Source organism: Eumetopias jubatus, unplaced genomic scaffold, assembly GCF_037043125.1.
Source record: "Eumetopias jubatus isolate StellerSeaLion01/CBP00866 unplaced genomic scaffold, mEumJub1_p1.0 scaffold_17, whole genome shotgun sequence".
In the NCBI taxonomy this organism is placed as follows: Eukaryota; Metazoa; Chordata; class Mammalia; order Carnivora; family Otariidae; genus Eumetopias; species Eumetopias jubatus.
Genome location: NW_028274823.1, coordinates 73,778,490 through 73,793,203, shown reverse-complemented (window position 1 = coordinate 73,793,203; position 14,714 = coordinate 73,778,490). Strand labels below are relative to the sequence as shown.

Below are 14,714 nucleotides of genomic sequence, written 5' to 3'. Positions count from 1 at the left end.
TGTCCAAAACTGGAAATCTGTGACCTCCCTCACGCGGTGCTGTTTCTCAGGAAGCGTAGCTTCTCAGCAGAGGCACGATGAACCTTTGGGCTGCATGGTTCTTTGTTGCTTTGTTGCAGCAAACCTGCCCGACTTCTCCCTACTAGGTGCCAGAACACACCACCGCCCTCCTCCCCGCCCCGGTTGTGACATACAAAAAGGTTTCCAAATGGCCCCCAGGGACCTAAATTGCCAGCAGTTGAGAACCAGTGAGAGAGGGTAGAGATGAGGGATGGGCTAAGCCCATCAGTGATGTCGAACAAAAGTGGGGCTTAGAGGGGCATAAGAAACCTCAGGCTAGAATACATCCAGGGGGAGGACTCTGTGAATAAAGAAAGCGGAGTCACAAGATGGTGAAAACAAACAGCCTTTGCTTCTACTGGCCATCCTCAAATTGTCCTTGCTGTGAAAGTTGATGGCAGGGGTGCTGAGAGGAGCAGGGCCAGTTAAAGCGTAAGCCTTGGGCCAAGCTCACATACCGGCAGTGGCCGGCCCTGCAAGTGACAGCCAGAGCCTCAAGCCAGAAAACAGCCTTTTCTAGAGGGGCTGGGAGCCACGGTGCTTAGGTACCAACGACCCCAGCCTCTCATCCGTATGCGTCAGTCATGTCATTGTTCATAGGAAGCTGGGTCAGGAACCAGAAAGACAAGCACGGGGAGTTTGGGCAATCAGAGTATCCTTGGAGACCCAGCTTTATGGTCGTTGGTGTCTGCTGGGGCTGCAGAGTCATGCCAAGCCAGAGGCTGGAACGTCTGTTCTAACGCACACATGCTCATGCACACACGCGCACACACGAGCACACATGCACATGCCGTGAGAAAGGCAAGATCATGACTCCAGTCCTCGGCCTGGGGAGCATGGATGGAACCTTGCAGGAGAGGGGCTCAGGGCCAAGCGGGAAGCAGTGCAGACACCGTCCCTCTCACAGGGTCAGCTGGAGGGCCAGGACACTAGACGTGTTCTCAGGTTGAGTGGCGTGGTCTTACAGCCTAAACAATACATACCAGTCTTTTCCCTTAAAAAGAAAATGCACTCAAGCACTAGCTACTCATCATCATATTAAAGAGTAATGTGTTTCTAGTGCTCTTTTTATTGAAATTTTAGCCTGCATTTAGTGCCTTGGAAGCCCATGCTTATCTCTGCACCGTGGTCTTTGGTTCTCTACGTGTGCATATGCGTCTTTAACACACTATTATACACGTGTCCGGTTTCTTCTGGGACCGGGTCTGCCTTGGCCTGTACCTAATCCCACACATCTGGACACAGCTGCCCCTGCACGGGTGATTGCCTGGCCAGCAAACTCTGTGATAGGATAGGTGAGACAGCATGTCTCACCAACATCCCAGGTCGGGTGGGGGGAGTTGGAGGGGGGATAGAAGGTGGCTGTTTAGTCCCCATGAAGGCCAACCTTGATTGACTCAGATATGGTACTCTTTCCCCACTCCAGCTCTTGGCCTGGGGGTGGGAGCTCGGTGTCACTCGGTGGAATCTTAAAAAAGACAAAGCACTAATGAACCTCCAAATCCGAAACATGCTGCAGGTGTCCCAGAGACCTGGCTCTGCCCCTCAGAGCCCTCCCCAGCTCATCACATCCCTCTGCCTTCCTCCTCCTCATTCTCTTAAGGATAATGAAACACCTTTCTTTCAGGATGCCATTACCTTTAAGGTGCTAAGGATAATACCACCAGTCCAGTGGAATTCTGATTCAGGGTTTGTTTCCTACATTGAGAATCATTTTAAAAGAACAGCATTAGGTCCAACAAGGTCATTTTCTCCCCCCAAAAATGACAAGTAAAGCATCTGTTGCCGGGGGCCTTCGCATGGAAGTGGTGTTTTCCCTCCTGATGAGTTAAGCAGTCTGTGGTTACCCTGCACCTGCACTGAGCAAACGAGAGCCTGGCGCCTTGAACTCCTTGCTCTGCTCTCTGGTCTGCAGAGGGCGCTCTGGGTATCTGGGCGAGTCCCTTACTCTTCCTTTGCCACCATCCCCATCCCCACGTCTGGAGGAGTGTTTTGTCTTCCTGTGTGTGCAAGCAACATGGCGTTCCTCATCCTTTCCAGAAGAACACCCACCCATGTCCTGCCACTTAGCTGTTCCTTTTCAGTGCTTAGCTCCCATCTGATGACAGGGGCATTTTCGGATGTTTTCAGCCAACAGCAGGTAGTGCTCATTACTATAAGGCTTCTGCTCTTGGCATTCGCCCTGCTGCATCCCGGCCCTGCTGTCTTGTAGCTCCCTCCTCGGTGCCTCCCAGGCGGTCGCTAAAGCTCGCAGCCCCAGGAAGTCTTTGTTCCGTGAGGGGAGAGCCTTTGGAGAAGGGTGCCTCCCAGAACTCTTTCTGGAAGTTTCTGGGCTCCTCCAGACCACAGCACCCTGAGCCCCACCTGCCTAGACCTCAGCTACTTCCGTTTCCCACAGTCTGCTCTGACTCGAAGCCTCGGCATCCCTCTCAAGAGAGTTCCAGAAGGAAATTAATGATAGTGGTACGTTTTGCCATGAAACGCTAAAATAGCCATCAATTGGAATGATTCCCCTGACGTGCAGGTCTAATGTGCTGTGTTGCATCAAAAGTCTGGCTCGGTGAGCCAACTCATTAAATCCTTCCGAGCAGCCATCCTCAGAGATTGTCCTTCTCATGCATTTTCCTGCTCATTCTGTCCCAATTCAGCCCTATCAGGACTGCTTTTGCTTTATACCCACCTCATAACCACCTCAGTAAGAGGCCAGGGTTGTTCGACTGAGAATACTCGTGGAAATAAAGTAGGAAGAACACCTCTTCCTGCTCCCATTGTACAGGATCCGTGGCCTTCCCAAAGCTGGGTTCCCCGACGTTCATCCCAACTGTAAAGCGCCCAGACCGTGGGAGATTCCCCTCGGGTGGACTCTTGTGTTCTCGATCCAGGCAATGCTCAATTATGTGCAGGAAATGGAAGGTGAGCAGGAAAAGCCTGGAAACGTGAAAACCCGGATAATCCTGAGAAACCCTTCGGTCATTCATTTTAACCCCCCCCCCGCCCCCATGAGGCCACTTCCACAGTCATTCACCCAGGGGTGCGGCTGGGAAGCAGATGTGCTCGGAGAATCCGAACGGTCCATTCGAGATTCCACTGGGTTTCATTTTCTTCCTCTCCACCTTGTGGTAGAATCCAGTTTTTATTGCGAGTCACATAGCCTGCTAGTGATACCAAGAAACCAGAGGAGAACAGCCCAAGCTCTGGGCTATCCCCCAGGGGGCGCTGTCAGTCACCCCCTGAGAAGGGCACTTCTGGGAGTCCTGGAACAGACCAGCCGTAAGCAGAGGCTCGCAGTGACCAGGACCTGCACCCTCACTCTCGGAGCTCAGCATGAGGGACCCGGGGGCGGGGGTCACGGTTTCTGAGGCTGGCCATTATGCTGGTTGTCGGGAGGGTCTGGGCATTGGTGCACTCCACCTCGGTCAGCCTTTGCAAGGCATGACGGTCATTCTTGACATGGCAGATGGGAGCCTCGGACCTTGCTCAGAGTGACAAGTTTCTGAACACTGTTCAGTGTGAGCGAACGTTAAGTCGGACTTTGCTTTACAGCCTGGATTCTTTCCTGTATGGCCTTCACGCCCTCTTCAAAGGTGACTTCAGAATCACCGCACGAGATGAGTGGGTATTTGCCGACATGGACCTTCTGCATAAGGTTGTTGCTCCAGCCATCAGGATGTCCCTGAAGCTTCACCAGGTAAGAAAATTAAAAAGTTTTTAAAAAATCCATTTTTTTTTTTAAAAGGTAAGTCTGAAACATTAGGGAGCAAACAAGACATTTCAGGTCCCTTTTCTTGGTATGACATTTGTGAGTGGGTGTGTTACTTGGGTAACTAAGCATCGAGGCCACCCAGATATTCTTGACATCAGCCAGCGGCCACTGGCCCTCGAGAGCGGCTAGGAGGTGGGGATACTCCGCTAGGCCAGAGAAAATGACATCTCAAATGCCCGAACCTAAGCCACAATGCTGTTTTCCTGGGCACGTGCCAGCAGTTAGGACAGTGGGAGGAGGAGGTATCCCCTACCCAGCTCGGGATTCGGAAGGAGAGTGGGAAGAGAGTCCACGTGGATGTGGGCGTGGCTCTTGGGGTCATCGGCTGAGTCACCATCTGCACACTCACCCCCGGGTCAGCTCTCTGGTCCTCCCTGAGCTCACAGACGGACCTCCTTCCCCCAGGACCAGTTCACCTGCCCCGACGAGTATGAAGACCCAGGCGTCCTCTATGAGGCCATCCAATCCTTCGAGAAGAAAGTAGTGATCTGCCACGAGGGTGACCCAGCCTGGAGGGGCGCCGTGCTGTCCAACAAGGAGGAGCTGCTCACCCTGCGGCACGTGGTAGATGAGGGCACACATGAGTACAAGGTCATCATGCTCCACAGGAGCTTCCTGAGCTTCAAGGTTATCAAGGTACAGTGGCCCTACCTCCCGGCTGGTACCAGCGCTCGCATCCCTGGGCTAGCTTCTCTTTCAGGGACACGGTCTTGGGGGAGCAGAGGCGGGCCAGGGGGCCAGGGTCATTCCTGCCCCTGAGAACTAGTGTGTAGGCAGAGGCTTTGGCAAGAAGTCCTGGTAGGCGCCCATGTAGATGAGGGTCAGGATCTGGCTTATTTGTAAACACTCCCTAGTTCTCTAAACTTCCAGAACTTAATAACCTATTCCTGGACCTGAAGGCTTTCTAACCAGTATTTCTTCTCTTTGTATCGCTTCAAACCACTGGATCAAAAACAACAACTTTCTTTTAGCCATGTTTCCCCATGAAAGTGGCATCATACCCATTTTCTAGGACCGCTCTTCTGGCCTGACCGTGGAAACAGCTTCAGGCCAGGGTGGTGTAGTCACCAATATTCAGACCCACAGCCCTCCTCACGGTCTGTGGGGTAAAGCCAGCAGACTGAAAACATGCGCCATCGCCCTCTCTCCTCCCCGTTCCTTCCCCGACCCGCAGGTTAACAAAGAATGTGTCCGTGGCCTCTGGGCCGGGCAGCAGCAAGAGCTCATATTCCTTCGCAACCGCAACCCAGAGCGTGGAAGCATCCAGAACAACAAGCAGGTCCTCCGAAACTTGATTAATTCCTCCTGTGACCAGCCTCTGGGGTACCCCATGTACGTCTCCCCACTAACCACGTCCTACCTAGGGACCCACAGGCAGCTGCAGAGTGTCTGGAGCGGCCCCGTCACTTTGGACGACATCAGGACGTGGTTCCGAACCAAGTGGTTAAGGTAGGTCTTTCCCACCCAGGCCTTCATCCAGATGCTGGGGGGAGGGGGGGGTGCATGGAAATCTCCCCCATTTCTGGTTAGAGTTTCACTGTTGACCACCATTTCCATGTACGATGAAAACTGCTATTCCCAAGCAGCCTAACAGATCATTTGTCTCCACAAGCAGTTTCAGATGATGAGTCGGGGGGAACCTCACACAGATGAGACTCTGTGTCCCTCACACTGGCCGAGGCTGAGGTCTGGCTCACGTTCCTGCAGAGCGTTCCTGCAGAGGTTGTGGGTCTGCAGGAGTAACTGTTGCACCTCTGTCAGGGAGACCAGGCCTGAACCCCCACCCCCACCCCCCACCCCCCCGGCATGCAGCTCTCATCCAGTAAGCCCTCCGCCCGCTTGTGGAAAGGTCTCGGGTTAGCTGGAATAGATTCGAGGAGGTGCGGCCGCGCAGTGTGGCTGCTTATCTCAGGCCCCAGAGCCCAGGGTTCTTTCGGAAGGGCAGGGCTGTAGCTTATTCACCCCAGGGCAGTTTATTCATTTACCAGGCACTGGCATTTGGGGACCAGGAGCCCCCTTCTCCCCTGCTGCCCAGGCGTGCTGCTCACCCGTGGAGCACGGTCTTCCACCCTGACTCTGACGTGGGGGGGGGTAGGAATGTCTGCTGAGAATGCCTGAGGTCCCTCTCCCCTCCCAGGGTGCGCAAGGGCTGTGATTCTGGCCAGCCAGGCGCCGGCAACATTGAAGACGTGGATGGGAGGGCTGCCCCCTCTGCAGGCGGCGGCCGCGCTCCGGGCGGCGAGAACCAGGAGAGCAGCATGGAACAGCCAGGGAAAGATGGGACCCACCACTGGCCGCCCCGTGAAGGGACACAGAAGACAGGTGCGTGCAGCGGGGCCTCAAGGTCACCGATCGAAGCTCCTTTGGTCCCAGTGACCGACGCCATGGGCGATGCTGTCATTCTAAACCCGCAAGAGCTCCTTCTTGCAAAAAGAAAATAAATCAGGATTGGGCCAAAGGATGCCCCAAATTTACTGACTCTGCTCGCAAAAAAACTCTGTTAGACTCAGGTTTTATCCTTTATCCATCTCTTGTCTATTACCATAGCCAGCCACCTGTCTGTCCGTCTGTCTGTCTGTCCACCCACTGGCCACTCCCGCCGTCCCACCTCTCCCTCGTTCGGTGGCCGTTGGATTCTGTGTCTGGCGGTGCTGTAGCTACTGATCCAGGCTGGTGTGTGCACCCTTCTGAGAGTGGATCCTCTCCCTCTCTGCATCTGTGGGCTGCGCAGACAGGCCTCCTTCTCCCCCATTCCTGCTTCTCTCTGGTTCCTACCTCCCCCACGTACACCTGACATTTCAGAGGGTAACAAAAGAGGGGAAAAAGGATGCCAGCAGACGGGATGGAGGAGGCGCACTGGTCCACGTTTGGGATGAGTTTAAAGTCTAACATCAACTTTAAACTAATGCCCACCTAGTTAGGCTCAACCAGATGGATGGGCTTCCAGAACCTGCTCCACAGGGGGCGGCTGGGTTAGGAAAGGTGACACTGAGGGCTCGCAGAGGACATACCAGGTGGATGGATGCAGGAGAGGCAGATGCTCTGTCCTGGTTCCCGCCAGCACATCAGTGCTTGGCTTTGCGCTTTGCAACCTGTGAGTGATTCCATCTTTTGGCCTCAGTGCTTCCTCACCATCCAGAAGCCTTCATTAAGTGCCTCTTTGTGCCTGTCCCACGGGCCAGCTCTGCACCAAGTGAGTTAGCAAGGAACAGTCCATGCTTCCTGGAAGTGCCCCAGGCAAGGCTGAGGATTTAACTGCAACAGGATTTACAGAAAACATGGGCAAGACTGTAGATAGAGAGACAGACAGCTGATAGAAAGAAAGCAATGAAGAAAGAAAGAAAGAAAGAAAGAAAGAAAGAAAGAAAGAAAGAAAGAAAGAAAGAAAGAAAGAAAGAAAGAAAAGAAAAAGGAAGGAAGGAAGGAAGGAAGGAAGGAAGGAAGGAAGGAAGGAAGGAAGGAAGGAAGGAAGGAGAGAAAGAGAGAAAGAAAAGCAAGCTGATAGTAGAATAATACAGATACATAGGGAGATAGAGAGAAATGCAGGTGACTGATGCGTGGACAGACAGATGAGACCGAGAGATGGAAAGATGGAAGCTAGGCAGGAAGGGAAGAAGGTAGGTAGGGAGAGAGAGGGAGATGGGGAGCTGGGCAGAGTGGCTGGGGTTGCCTGTTCCTGCCTGGAGCCATCGGCCCTGAGGGCTGAGCAGAGTCCCTGCCCAGCCCGGCTGGAGGCCTCAGTGCTCAAGGCTCACTCTCAGGCTGGGAGTGTCTTACTGCTTCGTTAACACTTGTTATTGCTGCATGAGCAATGTTAAGTTTCAGAATCACTGAAGCGATTTCCCAGATGGGAAAATGCAAGGTAGCTTCCAAATGGAGAAATGCCTGCGCGCTTGGCACGCCTGTCCAGGTGACTTGTCCGCACCAGAGAAAGTCTGGAGTGGGGGGAGGGGGGTGGGATTGGGCTGGAGGAGGCCCGAGCTCTTAAAGAGTTGGAGGTGGGTGTGCTGGACGAGCCTGGGACCCCGTGAGATGCCTCTTCCCTTTTTTACAAGTAAAAAGGGGCCAACGCTGCTTGGCCTGGCAGACCTGGCAGACGTGGCCCTCCCTAGTGTCCCCTAGTGTCCCTCCCTCCCCTCGGGACCCAGACACCCTGGGTAGTGAATGTTCTTCCCATTCGCAGCCAGAGGCCTGCAGCTGGGAGCACATACAGATTTTTGTGGCAGATGTTGGAGCAGGATCTTCCAGAGCCCAAACGAGCTGTTCATTTTTCATTATTGCTTCTTAAAACGGCTCCTACCGAGGTCACTCCTGGCTTTCTGTGCTCTACACGGTACCGAGGCAGGCCTGGGACATCAGCCACGGGCCTGGCCTCCCAGCACGCGTGACCGTCAGTCCCCACCTGCAGCCCGAGGCTGCCTCAGGCTCTGAGACCCGCTGTCGTCTTGCTCAGGGGCTTGATGGGGCCCACAGCCAAGCACCAGTGGCTTTGAAGCCACCTGCCTTGCTGCTGTCCCCTCCTGTTGTGTGCCCATCTGCCCGCCCGCCCGGGTTCTATCAGGCGCACCCCTGCAGCGGTGACAAATCGTAATAAGTAACAGTCCCCCAGCCCTCACTGCTGCCCTGTGTCATCCTGAGTGCTTTCCAAGTGCAGCTTCGCTGGTCCTCACCGTGACCCAACGAGAGAGGCCCTCCCTGTCCTCATCTTGTAGCTGAGGAGACGGGGCACAGAGAAGTTAAGTCACTGCCCAGAGTCACCCAGCAGGGATTCAGACAGGCCCAGGCAAGACGAGCCCAGAACCTGCCATCCTAACCACCGTGCATGGTCCCGTCACTCTGGCCCTGGGGACGCTGTGTCACCTCATCAAGTGCCACCCTTGTTCCCAAGCCCAGGATGGAGCTGACGGAGCCACCACCCCACACCTGCTCCAGCCCTCCTTCTGGCCCACGAGCAGGCAAAGTGGACATGCAGTTCTGGGGACAGCAGCCAGCCGCCTCCCTTTTTTGCCCCTGCCGTCCCCACAGGCCTACCCCGTGTCCACAGGCGGACAGGCCTGCAGAAGGAGGGCGTGGACCCCTGCAGAGGGGCGGAGGGCTGGGGGGGGGACAGGGGCCATGGCCCCAGGCCTGCCCTCCCTTCCCCGCTTCGACCATGGGAAGAACCTCTCTCTTGCTCTCCTGCTCTCTCGGGCCCTGCCCCCAGCCCCGACAGCGGCACGTGATCATAAGTCTCCGCCTCGTCGCCGGAGGGGTGTCATTTTCACTTCGGACCATTCACATCATCCTTCACCCACTCACTAAGCCTCTGGTCAAATGCCACTTGGAGAGGCTCCTGCAGGCAGGCCCCAAGTGGGTCAGGGCCGGGGAGCTGTCCGCCGCCCCCGGGCTGGGTGAGATGGGGCAGGGGCAGAGGGGCCCGTGGGCTCCGTGGGTGCTCCTATCCAGGCCTGCAGACGTTAGCGACGGCCACACCATGCCCCATCTGTACCCTGCCGACAGCCGCAGGAAGGCCCAGCGTCCACCCTGGGAGGGGAGCCCGGGCAAGGGGTCCACGCGGGCTCTGGATCTGGGCCTTGAATCCTGAGTGCCAGGCGCCCAGCACAGGGCTCTAGGCAGGAGTGTGTGGGAGCGGGTCGGCTTGCCCCTTGTTCCCATGGCTCCCTGACCTGTGGGAAGGTGGGCAGAAGGAGGACCTGTGTGGGGCCCTCTAAATTGCCAGCTAGGTGGCCGCTCAGCAGAATGGCTCCCCCCACCCCAAACTCTGGGAGCTGAATTCCGCCACGGTCACTGAGGCTTCCCTTAGGGCTAGACGCTGGGTCCTCTTCCCACGTGGGACTTCAGCTGTGGCCAGCATCTGTTCATCACAGCCCAGACCACTGGCACCGGGAGCTATGATCCTGTCGGCCTGTCCTCGGTGCCCCAAGCCCCCGCCTGAATCTCCCCAGGGCCCGACTTTACGTCTTTTGGGAGTTCTCCAGGAACACTAGTTGTGGACACACTCCTGGTGATGCCTTGGGGACAGGACCTCGGCCACATGGAGCTGGCATGGTCCTGGGAAGAAGGGGGACCCCAAAGGGCAGCTGAGGACCAGACCCCTGGTCTCCCACAGGTGGCTGCCACCCCTAGAGCATCCAGGCTGTGTCTCTGGAGGCAGCCAGGATCCCAGCTGGTCTGCTGAAGGGTGCAAGTGCTTCAGAGGGGCCACCCTTTCCAACCAGTCAGATTAGCATCCCCAGGGGGGCCCAGTAAGCTGAGGGAAGCTGGGGGTCATGGGTCCCAGACAAGAAATGGCAGGGATCACCCCCCTCTTTCCGTCTCCCCCACCCCGGCTGAGCTCTGGCTGATGCAGGGAAATCTGGGGGCATCCTGGCAGAGTGGATCTCCCAAAAGAAATCTAGAAAGGCCCAAAATGGGTACACGAGAGGGACAACTCTCCCTCTCCCACACTCAGGACGCAGACACCTCTCCCTCTTGCCCCCTGGAAAAGTTCAGTGTCACCTTCTTTTTTACTACCGCCATGGCTGAAGCCATACAGGGCTATTTGCCATCTTCTGCGGAGGTTCTTTGTACCTGCTTGCTCCCCGGGGGCAGTCTCTTCTCTCCCCGTCCCTTGGCAGTCAGAAGCACGTGCCGTCTTGTAAGCCGCATGTCAGGGCCCCAGGACTCGGGGGACCAAACACAGGAAGTCGAGAGCTTCCTGAGGCTCCCGTGCTATGTACCCTCACACCTGGTAAACAGCAAGTACCCGCAAATGCCTGCAGCGTCGGGGGAGAGCCACACCCAGCTGGGCCTCCAAGGACCGGCCGGGACCCCTTCCACCCACCTCCTCCTTGGCCGATGTGGCTGGCATGGGCACCCAGGGAGGGTTTCTGGCTCAGAGAGGGCTCAGGGCACAGCGTTTTCCATTCCTGAGGTCCTGTGTGCAGTAGCCCCAGGGTCCCAAGGACAGGAGGCCCCGAGAAGGGGCCGCTCTTGGGGAGCAGCAGCCCCACCTGGCTGGCTGGCCCTGCCCCTCAGACCTGCTGCTGAGATCTTTCCACGAGATGCAGCCAGTGGTGGGAAGCCACCCACCCACCATGCCCAGCAGGCCAGCATTTCCCATCCCCAAGGGGCTGTGTCTTCTCTGGCTTCCTCACCCTCTGTGCCGCTGAATCAAAGCCCTGTGCCCACACGAGTGGAGACCACAGCTCCCAGAAAGGAGGCCAGGAGCCTGCCCAGCCAGCGCGGGGACATTAAAGGCCATTCTCCAGAAAGGGGAGGTGACTCCTGTGCCCCAATCTCTGGCCTTGGCCTGGAACAACAGGAGAATCCCTGACCCAGCTCCCTGCCCCAGAGGCCGCCCTCCCGTGCACAGTGAGGGCCTAAGGGCATCCTGCAGGTGCACACCCCAGGGGTCTCAGCCTCTAGGACACAGCATTTTCTAAGCTTCCCAAATGGTTCTAACGGCCAAGGATAAGAAGCCCTGTCCCCATGCTAAAGTTCCCAGGGCTAACTCTGTGCCTAATCGGGGATTTAAGAAGCTCTAGGGCTCAGTGTGAGGTCAGTTTTGCAGGCTGGTCCCAACTGTCCCTTCCTGCCAGTCCATGTGCTGAACCTGTGGGGACGATGCAGTCATTGTCACTTCAAGGGGGCCGGGAGGGCGATGGCCTGTACCACACACACAGCACAGTACCACAAAGCAGACAGTGACCACCCATGTGCTAAGCACCGTGCGGGAGGGAGGCCCCCGGGGGGTCGAGGAGGAGGGCCGGCCTCTCTGAAAGGGCATGACCGAGAAGCTGAGCCAGTAGCAATGATGGAACCGTCTGAAGGGTGAACGTGAACCAAATTCTAAGAAAGGGATCTTGTTTTATAGGGCCCAAGCTCAACTCCCGTGCCTGGGGCCCCACCTGTTCCTTGCCTCAATTCCCAGCCGCACGTCCCAATCCGGGGCCTGGGGTCCTGCTCAGGCAGGGGCACTGCCCCCAGCCCACCACCCGGTGCGTCTGCTGGCCCTGCTGTGCCCAGCACTCACCGTGCGGCCTCAACTTTGGCCCGACAGCCTACCATCTTCTTGCCTCGCTACAAAGTAGATGTCCCAGCCGGGACGGGACTGGTCCCTGGTGGAGAGGCTGGTGACCTCCTTGCAGAAAACAGTCAGGAATTCCTCACTAATCTGAATCCCAGATTGGAGAGGAAGACTCCACCCTTCAGCTGGCGAGGATGTGCACCACGGCCTTCCAGACAACCATCCGAGATGAGAGAATGGTGCCAGGCTAATGAACCAAGAAGGGTAATTTTTCTGGTATTTCCAAAACCCAGGTTCTGAGGAGGTTTTCTGGGGAAACACTCATAATCTGATAATGAAGTGATTGGCAAAGTTAAGTTAAATGATCAAATAATGACCCTGGGTAGCACAAATGCATTTGCATGGCTTGCTTACTCGTTCCACTTGCAAAATTAATTTAGAAAAAAAAAAATCAAGAACCACAATAACAACAGAGAGCAATGAGAAAGTCTGAAGCGAGGAAATGGGGGGGAGGTACCCCTGTCTCGCCTTGAACATAAACCATTCCCCTCTGACATACAGATGGGTCTTTGTCCCCTGGTTTTTGGAATTAGCTGAGAAGTTCCCCCGCCAAGCGCGGGTGGTCTGCGATCCAGCATCAAAATCACCGACTTGTGGATGAATGTGGAGTATTTTTGGACAGCAATCAGCATTACCGTATAAATCACAAACAGATGTTTGGCCTTGTCGAACTCTGGATAAACTAACAAATCACCCTCTCCGCTAATTGTGACTTGTCAGGGTCCCTTTCCTCCCTGTGTTTCCCTGTGTAAGAGTAACTTAGCTCTGCAGCAGGGATCAGCCAGATGGGCCCCAGCTCCCAGTGAGAGCCCCGTGCCGGGCGGGGGAGGGGCTGCCCACACTCATCCCTGTCCTGCGGGACTGTGAGCAGCACCATGGGGGGCGCCCCCCGGGGTCCCAGCAGGCGGGCAGGAGGCGGGAGAGACCGGGTGGGGACACCTGTGTGGAAACAGGCACCTCACCATCCCAGCGTCCACATCGCACTAAGGTCCACGTGAGGCAGAGGACCCTTCCAGCCAAGAAGCCGCTGGGGGGTAGGAGCGGGGCTGGAGGGGACCCCTGCAATCCCCATATTAACGCATGTTCCCTAAGGAGTTCTCTCTCAAGGACATGTCACTTCTCGGGATCTCCTCTAGACACACGTAAGTAAATTAGAATCGCCAGATGCACAATTAATCATTTGGGCTGAGGTTGAACGTGAGAAAATGCATGGGACGGTCCCCAGGGGGCCCACCCCGTCACCCCTCTATTCTTATCAATTGAATGCCTAATTGTGGAAGCTTCAGGAGACACGTCGATAAGGCAGTTGGTAGAACTGTGACCTCACTGACCGCTCCCTTCAAAGTCATAGTTGAACATTAGAGCCTAGCGATTCCTGGTAACTTCAGTTATGCGACCGAGCCTTCTAGCGAGCACGCGCTTTCCTCCTCCTGCTTCTCTGTGAAGCTGCACGGGTAGGCTCCTTCTCCCCTCTGCCGTGGCAACCTGTTCTGCTTTCTTCTAAAGGCAGAAGAAGCCAGTCTGTCCAGGCCCCTGGGGCGTTATGCCAAAGGCCGGCCACGCTGAGCTCGTCCGGCCCGATCCTAGAAAGCCACCAGCCCTTCCTGCAGACATCCACGTCGGTCCACGAGTTGGCCCAGAGGCTCTCGGGCAGCCGGCTCTCCCTACACGCCTCGGCCGCGTCCCTGCACTCGCAGCCCCCGCCCGTCACCACCACGGGCCACCTGAGCGTCCGCGAGCGGGCCGAGGCGCTGATCAGGTCCAGCCTGGGCTCGTCCACCAGCTCTACCCTGAGCTTCCTCTTCGGCAAGAGGAGCTTCTCCAGTGCCCTGGTCATTTCTGGACTCTCTGCTGCGGAGGGGGGCAACACCAGCGACACCCAGTCGTCCAGCAGCGTCAACATCGTCATGGGCCCCTCGGCCCGGGCCGCCAGCCAGGCCACACGGGTAAGGGGCTCAGCCGGCGGGGGCCAGGGCAGGTGTGCAGACCCCTGGCCGGACGCCCCCGCCATCCGGCTGCCTGTAGACTCCCATCGCCTCGTCCACGGGGTTCCCCGAGTGTAAAGCACCGGGTAGCGCTAGACAGGGGGTGTTCTGGCCGTGCGCAGAGGCAGACAAGTACGCAGCGCACGTCCCGTAGGGGACCGGGTCACAGTGGGCGGTACTGGAAGGTGCCCAGTGCCCGCACTCAGCAGAACTGCTAGCCTGAGCCCTGAACCGGGGAGGGGAGCGGGAATGTTCTCCGCGTAACCACAGAGCAGGAGCCTGTTCTGCTTCATGCTCTTTTCACATCACCCTGGCCCGAGGGACAGGAGAGGACTCGGGCCAGCATGGGATTTAAATGCTCGCTGATCCCTAGCGCCAGATTTCATTTTCCAACTGCCAGGGGTCCTCCCGCTTGTGTGTATGTGAACCTCAGGAAAAGACAGGTGGAAAGCCTTCCCCTGACTACACGGTGACTTATGCAGAGCTCCGTTATAGCTGACGTTGGGTCACACGTGAGCTTCGTCAGAGAGGAAGGAAGGAAGGAAGTAAAGAGACCCCCGACCCTTCCCTTCAGCCGGGAGGGAGAGACCGGCAGGCACCGGGCAAACACGGGTGTCACACCGGAGGTGTCGCGTGCCCCTTCTGCGGGCTCACTTCTCCGGCCAGAGGCTGACGCTCTTGCAGAGCATGAGGTCACCGCCTGCCCGGCTTCGGTTCGGGGCGGGTTACTTGGAGGTGGAAGATGGGGACCACACCAACGGGGGAAGCTCCACAGGTAGGGGCCAAGGGCAAGCAGGCTGGTGCCTTCAGGAGCTTTAGCTAGGTTTAGTTAGATAAC

The 14,714-nt window shown here is 56.8% G+C and overlaps 1 protein-coding gene across 1 annotated transcript in view; it reads left to right on the top strand.

The window, feature by feature from the left end:
- The window catches only part of PCNX2 (pecanex 2), a 295,105-nt gene that overhangs the window by 279,670 nt on the left and 721 nt on the right, over positions 1–14,714 (top strand). Inside the window, exons 29-34 of the mRNA XM_028104596.2 lie at positions 3,604–3,748; positions 4,229–4,459; positions 4,998–5,272; positions 5,961–6,145; positions 7,429–7,444; positions 13,405–13,837. Coding sequence (XP_027960397.2) covers positions 3,604–3,748; positions 4,229–4,459; positions 4,998–5,272; positions 5,961–6,145; positions 7,429–7,444; positions 13,405–13,837 — 1,285 coding nt within the window. The remainder of the gene's footprint in view (positions 1–3,603; positions 3,749–4,228; positions 4,460–4,997; positions 5,273–5,960; positions 6,146–7,428; positions 7,445–13,404; positions 13,838–14,714) is intronic.